The 12,500-nt window shown below is 43.2% G+C and overlaps 1 protein-coding gene across 1 annotated transcript in view; it reads left to right on the forward strand.

Moving 5' to 3' along the window:
• Nucleotides 1–4,050: 4,050 nt before the first annotated feature.
• The window catches only part of LOC143299791 (neurotrypsin-like), a 16,768-nt gene continuing 8,318 nt past the window's right edge, over nt 4,051–12,500 (forward strand). Inside the window, exons 1-3 of the mRNA XM_076613226.1 lie at nt 4,051–4,266; nt 4,642–4,795; nt 9,909–10,099. Coding sequence (XP_076469341.1) covers nt 4,209–4,266; nt 4,642–4,795; nt 9,909–10,099 — 403 coding nt within the window. The 5' untranslated portion in view covers nt 4,051–4,208. The remainder of the gene's footprint in view (nt 4,267–4,641; nt 4,796–9,908; nt 10,100–12,500) is intronic.

Below are 12,500 nucleotides of genomic sequence, written 5' to 3' on the forward strand. Positions count from 1 at the left end.
CCCTCTCTGCATATATATATATATATATATATATATATATATAAAGAAACGAAGCGAAACGAAACGAAATTTCATTTTACTCTAGTAATGAGATAAGCAAAATATATGCTTTTTTTTCTCCACCAAGCCCTGGGGTATAAAAAGAAAGGAAATAAGAGGGATGTGTGTGTGTGTGTGTGGGGGGGGGGAGGGGGAGGGCTACATCAAAAAGAACACATGAACACAGAACTATTATTAACAAGAAAAATATCAACGACAAAAATCTACTGAAAATCACATGAGAAGCTTGCAGAAAAAGCAACAAACTACAAGAACTCTCTGTCCCAAACCTTACCCTGGTCTCCTTCCCCTCCATCCCAATGCAGAGAGAGAGAGAGAGAGAGAGAGAGAGAGAGAGAGAGAGAGAGAGTATTCGCTCGCTCACACTCACGAGCGCATTCGTTGTGTATGTATTTGTGCGCGCGTGTGCACGCGCGCCCGTATGTGTGTGTGTGTGTGTGTGTAGGGCGGGGTGGGGGGAGCAGGGGGGGGTAGAGAAAGAGGGGGAGGAGAGAGAGAGAGAGAGAGAGAGAGAGAGAGAGAAGAACAAGAACAAGAACAAGAACAAAACTTTAATCTCCAGGCCTCCGGCCCCTAGAAAGAGGTCAAAAGTACACAATATGGTGATCACGCAGCGACAACAAAATGTAAAATACGTACTAACTTAAACCTGTAGAACAAAAGTGCTTCTTGTGCATAGTAAATTAATTCTAACTTTCATCACTGTTGTCACAGAATTCCTGTCGTATCTTCAGGGCATTAAATATATAAATTCAGAGTTTACGAATACTGTAAACAGAACCATTCTTCAGCAAGTGAACATACGACTGACCTTCAAAGATGTTTTTGCCGCAGGTTATTGTAAAGGACACAGTTGTTTATAAAATGGTTTTCATCTTCGACCACATTACAACATTTACATGCGTAATTTGAATTACATTTGAATGTTCTCCAAAAAAATGATCCATTTATTGGGAGCAAACCAAGCCGTAATTTTACCAAACAATCCCTAAAACACTTTTTATCTACAAAGTCAAAATATTGTTCACACTGAAAACCAGTTTTAAACAGTCTGTAGTTATGATATATATCTTTAGACATTACTGACTCGTCCCACTCCTGCATAAATATATCTTTCATTTTCTGCTTAAATAATGACAAAAATGTTTGCTCACAACCAACGCCTTGTTGCAACCAGACATATCCAAACCCAAGTCTAAAGAAAGTATTTTTTTTTACTAAAGACACCCATAATTTTTTTCCCCCTTTCATCTAGGTTAAACAACATCAAATATGCCTGCCTGGGTAATCGGTGCACATTCATATTCAGCAACCTTGACCAGTACTTGACACACCTTGTTGCACTATTTATATAGAGTGGACAACGTCCTAATTCGCCGTATGCAAACTTGTTTGGTACTCTAAGTGGTATGTTCAAAAAACGTTTACATGCAAAGGAATGAACCTTCTCAATATTATCAAGGCTGTTAAGACCCCACATCTCAGAAGCGTACAAAAGAATGGATTGTACCTGAGCATCAAATATTTTGAAAAAACATCCTTTGGAAATATCATTCAGCTTCGTTATATATTTTATACAGTCAGTGCATGCATGTTTGCCTTTTGCTGCTAAAATCCCTACTCCTTTGTTTATACTCATTTTGTCGTAAAAACAAACCCTAGATAATTATATTCACTCACTACTTCTAGAGCATTTCCATCGAGATTCCACTTTTCATATCTTCCCAAAAAGCCACCTTTTCGAAAAACCATCACTTTAGTCTTGTCAGTATTTACATTCAAGAAGAGTGTTTTACATGCATTATTCAGAATATGAATTTGATTTTGCAGACCAATCGCTGTGTTAGATATGCAGTACAATATCATCCGCGAACAGAAGAATGAACAACTAATAAATCAGGCAAAAACTGAATTCCATGAATACCACTCAACTGCTGATGCAATTTCGTTAACAAATAACGAAAACAATATAGGGCTTAACATACAACCTTGCCTTAGGCCAACGGGACAATAAAAAAAAAAACTCAGTTAACTTATCTTCAATACGTACGCAAGACGTAACACATTTATACATAGCAATGATAGCATTCATAAATTTCCCCTTTATACCTTTCTGAATCAAAATATCAAACAAAGACTGACGTTGCACACAGTCAAATGCTTTGAGAGAGAGAGAGAGAGAGAGAGAGAGAGAGAGAGAGAGAGCGTGTGTGTGGACACACCTAGCTGTTACTGACAGTCCGTCTGTAAAACAAAACGATAAGGGAGCCAACTCTTCTCTCTGGTGGATTCAGTGAATGAAAGACAGACATTGTTACGTCTCTTGCTCCGCTTCTGGCTTTGTTATTATTATTATTTATTATATTATTATTATATATTTTTTGTACGCTTATAGTTGACTTCATCAAGTTTTTGCGCCTTATACATATTAGTATTATTAGTAGTAGTTCTTTTTTTTTAAAATGTATTTATCTATTATTTATTTACTCTTTTTTTTTCTCAAGGCCTGACTAAGCGCGTTGGGTTACGCCGCTGGTCAGGCATCTGCTTGGCAGATGTGGTGTAGCGTATATGGGTTTCTCCGAACGCAGTGACGCCTCCTTGAGCTACTGAAACTGAAAACTAATTACGAAACAGCCATTCGTGCAGAACATAGACTGGACATGTTCAGCGATGCGTGTGTCCCTACTAATCGGTCGGTAACCTTCGCAGCGAATAAATAATGCAAGTTATCTTCAATTTTGCTAAAAAAAAAAGAAAAAAAAAAAAGGTGTATCGTACATGTTTTGGTAAGTATTTGTCGCTGGGTCGGACGGTCACCTTCGCTGCGAATGAATATTGCATGTCATCTTCAATGTCGTTGCAAAAGGGTAATTAAAGAAACGCTTATTTACTTTCAAGTCGTTGATACCAAGTCTAAATCTGGTGAGTGCTGTCCAATTCATTGATATTTATCGTTGATAAATATTACTCTCGCTGGAGAAGTGATTCAGTTTCAGTAGCTCAAGGAGGCGTCACTGCGTTCGGACAAATCCATATACGCTACACCACATCTGCCAAGCAGATGCCTGACTAGCAGCGTAACCCAACGCGCTTAGTCAGGCCTTGAGAAAAAAGAAAAAGAAAAAAAAAATTTGAAAGGAGACACACACACACACACGCACACACACACACACACACACACACACACACATATATATATATATATGTGTGTGTGTGTGTGTGTGTGTGTGTGTGTGCACGAGTGGGCTCTTACGTGCATGACAGTTTTTACCCTGCCATGTAGGCAGCCATACTGTTTTCGGGGGCGTGCATGCTGGGTATGTTCTTTTTTTTCCACAACCCACCGAACATTGGCATGGATAACAGGATCCTTAACGTGCGTATTTGATCTTCTGCTTGCGTACACACACGAAGGGGGTTCAGGCACAAGCAGGTCTGCACATATGTTGACCTGGAAAGATGGGAAAAATCTTCACCCTTTACCCACCACGTGCCGAGATTCGAACCCGGGACCTTCAGATTGAAAGTCCAACGCTTGAACCACTCGGCTGTTGCGCCCGTCAGTAACACACCGAAACGGTGTGATTAAAAACCTTTGCAACACCCCTCGCCTCTAACCTCTCCACTACCCCTAAAATCTAAACAACAGCAACAACAACAAAACATCAAACACGTGATATCACAAATCGCACGTTATATCCCCGCCCCCTCCACCCCCCCCCCCCCCCCCGCCCACCCCCCTAACCTACAAGTTTAAAAACCAGACGTACATGTCAAATGCAGTTCTAACGACCAGGAGCAAGTGTCCAAAAAGCCATGTTCCACCCGGCCCCTTTCTGCAGACACGTAGTGATCGTCTGGTTCCAACCCGCTCATTAGAGGGCACCTGCCAGTGGTGTAAAAACGGCCTGCCCACCTCATTGTCCACACGTTGATGACTGGTGTTTCGGGGTGCCAGGCTGTGTCATTAATTATGACCTGTGAGCTCTGCAACTCTACGTAACCAACCCGTTTCACAAGAAGCGTTGCCACTCTGATGATAGAAGCCGGTCGGGTCGGTTGTCGTCGTCTTCAGCCTTGGAGAAGTCTAAGAAGATCGTCTTTGCTCTGAACGGAGAAAAGAAATCAATCTGACGCTGATCAAAATGAACAATCTCATCTTCGTCGCTCTTTGGGTGCTGTCATTTATTGGCAGCAGTGCAGGTAAAAATCCAGAGTTTGCGTGTGTGTGTGTGTGTGTGTGTGTGTGTGTGTGTGTGTGTGTGTGTCCCCTTGAAGAAGGAAGAGAGAGAGAGAGAGAGAGAGAGAGAGAGAGAGAGAGAGAGAGAGAGAGAGCAGAATGTGTTTCACTGCACCAACATTTGCCAATAATGATGTGTAAACTGTGAGCTTCAGACGTTCTATGTCTTGGATTTTCTCCGACAATATTCTTGTTGCCACCGTTTTCCTTGGTCAAACACACATTGTACAATTACGAGGTGTGCTGTCCACATTGAACCAAGCTGGTCTTGACAGTTCTGTCTTTTCCAGTGGAAGAGACAGAAGTATGACCCGTGTGTGTCTTGCTGTCCCTCCCAGGGCAGAACCAGTACGACCTACGCCTGGTGGACGGAGGCCACATTGACGAGGGACGGGTGGAGATCTACTACAACAGCGAATGGGGGACGGTGTGTGACGATTCCTGGGACACCTTGGATGCCCAGGTGGTCTGCAGACAGCTGGGCCTCAGCACGTGAGTCTTTCATCATCCACCGCCATTGTCGTCGTCATCCTCATTGATTTTTATTTGTTGGTCGTCTTCATCTTCAGCCATCATCATCATCATCATCAGCAGCAGCACCTGCAGCGTCATCAGTTTTTGCCGTCTTCATCTTTAGTCATCATCATCATCATCTTCATAATCGTCATCAACTGCAGCCTCCCGGTTCCTTCGTCTGTACATTTTTGACTCACTTGTGTAAACAAAGTGAGTCTATGTTTTAACCCGGTGTTTGGTTGTGTGTGTGTGTGTGTGTGTGTGTGTGTCCGTGGTAAACTTTAACATTGACATTTTCTCTGCAAATACTTTGTCAGTTGACACCAAATTAGGCATAAAAATAGGAACAATTCAGTTCTTTCCAGTCATCTTGTTTAAAACAATATTGCGCCTCTGGGATGGGCACACACACAAAAAATGAAGCCTAATTATATGCAAACTGCATTTACTGTTATATTTATATTTTTTGTATTCTCTAAACTTGGCACTTTGATTTAATATTCTGACACAACAACAAGAGCAGTCATTATTATCATTTATTGTTCAAACAGGAACTTCTTTTGCTAAGCATGGAAGTTTTATTTATTTTGCAAACGTTTTGGTGCAGATAGTAAAAAGGGAAATTACTCTGTAATTAATGCTAGGGGACTTAATTTGCTTTAAACTGATCTTTCTCATCTTAAACATTACATTTTGAAATTATACTCAATACATAAAAAGCTTGTGTGTTTTACTCTCGGTGTACAGGGCTTTCACGATGTTCATTCGCCCAAGTGGTCTTTTTCGGAAAATACAAAAATCAATACGACGAGTGGACTTTACAGATCTGTTGGCTGAGCCCTGAAGGTCATGGGCAAAAATCAATTGCATACACATATTTATACACATTCAAAGCGCGTGCTCATATTCTTCGCGAACGCGAACGACGCCATTTTGTTTCAAGTTGCTGACCTGCCCGTTCAATCCTATATTCAATGGACAATACACGATAACATGTGATGGAAAGTTGGAGAAGGAGACCATTAAATATCTAGTCAGAGAAAGATTTGTGAACGCCTCATCACTTACTGGATTATGCCCCAAACTGCTATAAAAATATCCACAGAAGCAGTCGGAATTCACAGTTAAAAAGTGTAAACTATGCGAGTTAATACCCTTGAATTGATCACGATGAAACGAAAAAATTTCCAGTCTTGATTTTTCTCAAAATGAAGTCCTTTTCACTTCTTACGACGTTTAGAAGTACTTGTACTTGGCTCTACATGTTATTAGTTTAACAAAATACTAAATTTTCATATAAACTTAAAAACTATAAAACTAGAATGAACATAAAAGAGAAACCGAATCGACCGTGTCGTACTACATTCCCGGCGACTTGTACATCAATCTAGATCTAGAGAAAACGGCTAAATGTTGCAGTGTGATTGTGGCGATAGCCACGTCTCCTTTACCGCGGACTTAAAAAGAATTTTTTATTGCCCTTAAAGATTTTTTGAATGCCCAAGATACACCAGAATAATATGATTTAAACAGCGTTCTCACTGCGAATACCGCAATTGATTTATCGCCCTTTAAAAAAGTATGTTCAAATATTAAATTTTAGAACGCCAGTTAAGGAGCCACGATAGTGTAATGGGTAAGACATTTTCTCCTCACCCGAACACGCAGGGTTCGAATCTGGTTATGACTTCTTTTTTTTAACCCGAAGCCTTATAATAACAAATACAAAACACATTTTAACGATTAGATTTTTTTTAAAAGCGTATCACAAGTGAGTCTCGAAGGCCTTGTCTCTCTTGTTCTTTTATAGAATGCCACCCCTCCCCCACCCTGTGTTATTCATCCAAAATAATTATGTTTATTGGCCTGGCTGACTTTGTCATTTCACAGACTGTCAACGTGCATGTGGTTGTTTTTTGGGTTGTTTTTTGTTGTTGTTGTTGTCTTTTTCTTTCTTTTTCTTGTTCAGGAATACTGTTCCTCTTTGTCCTCCTATGTTCACCCCAGTCTTTCTCCTCCTGTTCCTGACGCTGTTCCTTCTTCTGTTCATCCAGTGCCTCTTCCTTCACGTCCAGCACCGTTGGCTGTTGACCTCTTTCTCCTCCTACTCCTTTTTCCCCTTTCCCACTCTTCATTCTGTTCTGTTCCTCTTCCTACTCTTCATTCTGTTCTGTTCCTCTTCCTGCTCTTCATTCTGTTCTGTTCCTCCTCCTACTCCTCATTCTGTTCTGTTCCTCCTCCTCCTCTTCATTCTGTTCTGTTCCTCCTCCTACTCCTCATTCTGTTCTGTTCCTCCTGCTCTTCATTCTGTTCTGTTCCTCCTCCTACTCCTCATTCTGTTCTGTTCCTCCTACTCTTCATTCTGTTCTGTTCCTCTTCCTACTCTTCATTCTGTTCTGTTCCTCCTGCTCTTCATTCTGTTCTGTTCCTCCTCCTACTCTTCATTCTGTTCTGTTCCTCCTGCTCTTCATTCTGTTCTGTTCCTCCTCCTACTCTTCATTCTGTTCTGTTCCTCCTCCTCCTCATTCTGTTCTGTTCCTCCTCCTCCTCCTCATTCTGTTCTGTTCCTCCTCCTACTCCTCATTCTGTTCTGTTCCTCCTGCTCTTCATTCTGTTCTGTTCCTCCTCCTACTCTTCATTCTGTTCTGTTCCTCCTACTCTTCATTCTGTTCTGTTCCTCCTGCTCTTCATTCTGTTCTGTTCCTCCTCCTACTCTTCATTCTGTTCTGTTCCTCCTCATGCTCTTCATTCTGTTCTGTTCCTCCTCATGCTCTTCATTCTGTTCTGTTCCTCCTCCTACACTTTATTCTGTTCTGTTCCTCCTCATGCTCTTCATTCTGTTCTGTTCCTCCTACTCCTCATTCTGTTCTGTTCCTCCTACTCCTCATTCTGTTCTGTTCCTCCTACTCCTCATTCTGTTCTGTTCCTCCTCCTACTCCTCATTCTGTTCTGTTCCTCCTCCTACTCTTCATTCTGTTCTGTTCCTCCTAATCCTCATTCTGTTCTGTTCCTCCTCCTCCTCCTCATTCTGTTCTGTTCCTCCTACTCCTCATTCTGTTCTGTTCCTCTTCCTACTCTTCATTCTGTTCTGTTCCTCCTACTCTTCATTCTGTTCTGTTCCTCCTACTCTTCATTCTGTTCTGTTCCTCCTCCTCCTCCTACTCTTCATTCTGTTCTGTTCCTCCTACTCTTCATTCTGTTCTGTTCCTCCTCCTCCTCCTCCTCATTCTGTTCTGTTCCTCCTACTCCTCATTCTGTTCTGTTCCTCTTCCTACTCCTCATTCTGTTCTGTTCCTCTTCCTACTCCTCATTCTGTTCTGTTCCTCCTCCTACTCTTCATTCTGTTCTGTTCCTCCACCTACTCCTCATTCTGTTCTGTTCCTCCTGCTCTTCATTCTGTTCTGTTCCTCCTGCTCTTCATTCTGTCCTGTTCCTCCTGCTCTTCATTCTGTCCTGTTCCTCCTGCTCTTCATTCTGTTCTGTTCCTCCTCCTACTCCTCATTCTGTTCTGTTCCTCCTCCTACTCTTCATTCTGTTCTGTTCCTCCTACTCCTCATTCTGTCCTATTCCTCCTACTCCTCATTCTGTTCTGTTCCTCCTCCTGCTCTTCATTCTGTTCTGTTCCTCCTACTCCTCATTCTGTTCTGTTCCTCCTGCTCTTCATTCTGTTCTGTTCCTCCTACTCCTCATTCTGTCCTGTTCCTCCTCCTGCTCTTCATTCTGTCCTGTTCCTCCTACTACTCTTCATTCTGTTCTGTTCCTCCTCCTGCTCTTCATTCTGTTCTGTTCCTCCTACTCCTAATTCTGTTCTGTTCCTCCTGCTCTTCATTCTGTTCTGTTCCTCCTGCTCTTCATTCTGTTCTGTTCCTCCTACTCTTCATTCTGTTCTGTTCCTCCTCCTACTCCTCATTCTGTTCTGTTCCTCCTCCTACTCCTCATTCTGTTCTGTTCCTCCTGCTCTTCATTCTGTTCTGTTCCTCCTACTCCTCATTCTGTTCTGTTCCTCCTGCTCTTCATTCTGTTCTGTTCCTCTTGGCCGAAAAAGTAGGGGGATGTAACTTGGGCAAGACACTCTCCACTATCATCCAATTCTAGCTCAGATAGTCGGGGGACAGCAGTTGCCTCCTCTGCTGTTCTGATGGTCGTAGTCGGACACGAAAGTGGCGTTCAGCTGTCCACAAAGGCGCCAAATCCTGTGAGGCCAACAGAATCGCTGCAGCAGAGCAACGCAGACAGGCCAGGAAAAGCAGTGCCAGCAAGTCCCCCGACAGCCGCCACCATCCCCTGTCCACCCACACTGCGTCAGAACCTTCCGGGCGCGGTTTGGCCTGACCAGTCATCTGTGGAACCCACAGAGCCCAACCCACCTACCCCCAGGATGACTAGATGGTCCTCGTCGATCCCGACGGACGAACCACACAGTCGGACACGACTGACTATATTATACATTCTGACTATTACACATTCGGCAACGGTGGCTGCTGGAAGTCTTCTTTCTCCCATGCTCACCCCAGTCCTCGTCTTCGTCCCCCCCCCCCTCCCTCCCTCCCTCTCCCCCTCCTCCCATTCCCCCTTCTGCTCTCTCAACTCCTCTTTTCTTCGCGTCCAACAATTTTTTTTTTATAACTGTTTGACCCTTTTCTTTACCCTATTCCCCATCCTATTCCTCTAGTCCTCCTCCTGCTCCTCCTCCTCCTCTTGCCCACCCCAGTGCCGCTTTCCCAACGTCCAGCAAGATTTTATTATATTTTATTTATTTATTTATTCCTTTTTTTGTACGCTTAGAGTTGACTCCATCAAGATTTTGCGCCTCATATATATTAGTAGTAGTAGTAGTAGTGTTTTTATGTATTTATCTATTATTTTCTATTTATTTATTTTGTTATTTTATTCTGTTCTATTTTATTTCATTTTATCTTATTTAATTTATTTCTCAAGGCCTGACTAAGCGCGTTGGATTACGCTGCTGGTCAGGCATCTGCTTGGCAGATGTGGTGTAGCGTATATGGATTTGACCGAACGCAGTGACGCCTCCTTGAGCTACTGATACTCATACTGATACTGATGGCTGTGATGTTCCGTCCGACAGATCATCTGCTGTTGCCTACTCCTACGCTCACTTCGGAGCAGGGTCTTATTTTTCAAGCACCTTTCTGGACGAAGTGCAGTGCACGGGAACGGAGACCTCGCTGTACCTGTGCCCGGCCAACCCGTGGGGCGATGAGGACTGCTCCCACTCCGAGGATGCCAGCGTCAGCTGTGATTCTGGCACCTACACAAGTGGGTATCACCGTCAGAAACCGTCGCGGCAGAGTTGTATTGTATTGTACTGTATTGTATTGCACTGCATTGCATTCTATTGTATTGTGCTGTGTTGTGCTATATTGTATTGTTAGACATTCTATACATTCTGTTTTTATTGTGTTGTGTTGTGTTGTATTGTATTGTATTGTATTGTATTGTATTGTATTGTATCATATTATCACTCTTTTTGTCACAACAGATTTCTCTGTGTGAAATTCGGGCTGCTCTTCCCAGGGACAGCGCGTCGCTGCACTGAGAGCGCCACGCATTTTTGTGTATTTTGTCTGCCTGCAGTAGTTTTTCGTTGTTGTCTGTTTGTTTTCTTATCGAAGTGGATTTTTCTTTAGAATTTCGCCAGAGACATCCATTTTGTTGCCGTGGGTTCTTTTACGTGCTGTTACTCGTTGACACAAACAGATTTCTCTGTGTCAAATCTGTGCTGCTCTCCCTAGGGAGAGCACGTCGCTACAATGCAGCCCCACTTCTTTTTGTTCTGCCTGCAAATGTATTTTGTTTTCATATCAAAGTGGAACTCTCCTACAGAATTCAGCCCAGGACATTCCTTTCGCTGCCGTGGGCTCTTTTACGTGCGCTAAGCGCATACTACACAAGGGACCTCGGTTTATGGTCTCATCCGACTGAAGTGACTAGCATCCAGCTAGACCAGCACTCAAGGTCCAGTGGAGGGGGAGAGGAGGAAAATACTGGCCAGTGTGTGCGATTCCATCCCGTGCCCTCAAATTCTCTCGCTTCCCAGGCGGACGCGTAACCATTAGGCCACCGCTCTCCTCCTGGGCCTACGTGCTGGACCTTCCAGTGTTCGTTCACCAGTGATCGGGGTTCGAGGCCCTGTTTGGGCATGGTGTTGCGTCCTTGAGGAGGGTGCTTCCCGATCTTCCTTACCCCACCCTGGGTACCTGGGTACCTGATTTCGTCCGGGGAGGGTTGAAGCGGTTGGAAGGAGAGGGTTTGGCTGGCCCCAACTTCCTTCTTTGTGAAAGCCCTAGACACTGTGGATATTAATTCACTGCCCCTGAGGCCGTGAAAAGGCTATTGTATTGTGTTGTATTGTATTGTACTGTATTGTATTGTATTGTATTGTATTGTATTGCACTGCATTGCATTCCATTGTGTTGTGCTGTGTTGTGCTATATTGTATTTATGACATTCTATACATTCTATTTTATTGTGCTGTGTTGTATCATGTTGTGTTGCATCGTATTGCATTGTATTGTACTGCACTGTGTTGTATTGTATCGTATTATCACTCTTTTTGTCACAACAGATTTCTCTGTGTGAAATTCGGGTTTTTTGAAGGTTTTTTTTTTAATCCGCTGAAGAAGATTATGGGGGCAACCTGTGAAAAGAGAATTACAGTGGTCGATTCGCGAAAGCACAAAAGCGGGAATTAAGAGTGCTTTTTGTGGTTTCAACAGAAAGGTACTGACGAAACTCACAACTGACTGTGCATATCAGATTGCCCACTTTATCGTGAATACTAAGGTTTGAGTCAAGTTTGTTCACACCACGGTTCCCTTCTGATTGAGAAAACGGAACTGTGGCGTCACCAACCACAAGAGAGTCATTGCAAGTGGTAGAGGAAAGTAATCATAGCTTCAAGTTTGTCATTATTTAGCTTGAATTGTTCGAATGTCATCCAGTATTTTTTTTTTACACCAAGAATGCAGTCTGGCATTGATCGAACCAGGCTGTCTATTTGTAGTCGAGTACCATCAGCAAAAAGAGTGGTGAGAAACAGAATGATCAGGAATGATATCAGAAAGAGGACAGGGTAAAGAACGAACAGAGCAGGGCCTAGGACAGAGCCTTGTGGCACACAGCAGGATATAAGGGTTGGATCAGACTGAAAGTTGTTAACAGAGACAGTCTGAAAGCGGTTAGGTAATAATCATGGTTTAGGCCAACGCTTGGCTTATATCAGATTGACAGCAGCTCACAGTGTGAAAGGGGTTAGGTAATAATCATGGTTTAGGCCAACGCTTGGCTTATATCAGATTGACAGCAGCTCACAGTCGAGCCGACAACAATGGGAAGTCATAAACGTAGTCTTTTGTGAAGAACTATGGCTGAAATCAGGAGGCAGGCAAGGTTGCACTGGCTCTTTGTGATGCAGCCTAGCCTCGGGGGCTCGTTGGCCTTTGGGAACCATCCCAACGCTAAAACCCTCTTGGCTGAAGAGAGTGGGGGTGTAACTTGGGCAAGACACTGTCCACTACAAAAAAACAACAACAAAACAAACAAACAAACAAACAAATCGAGCGCAGATAGTCTGGACATCAGATGCCTCCTCTGCTGTTCTGGTGGTCATAGCTGACAACGACTGACAATCATACAACTGTAATGACGATGCCACCGA

Source organism: Babylonia areolata, chromosome 25 (genome assembly GCF_041734735.1).
Source record: "Babylonia areolata isolate BAREFJ2019XMU chromosome 25, ASM4173473v1, whole genome shotgun sequence".
Taxonomy (NCBI): Eukaryota; Metazoa; Mollusca; class Gastropoda; order Neogastropoda; family Buccinidae; genus Babylonia; species Babylonia areolata.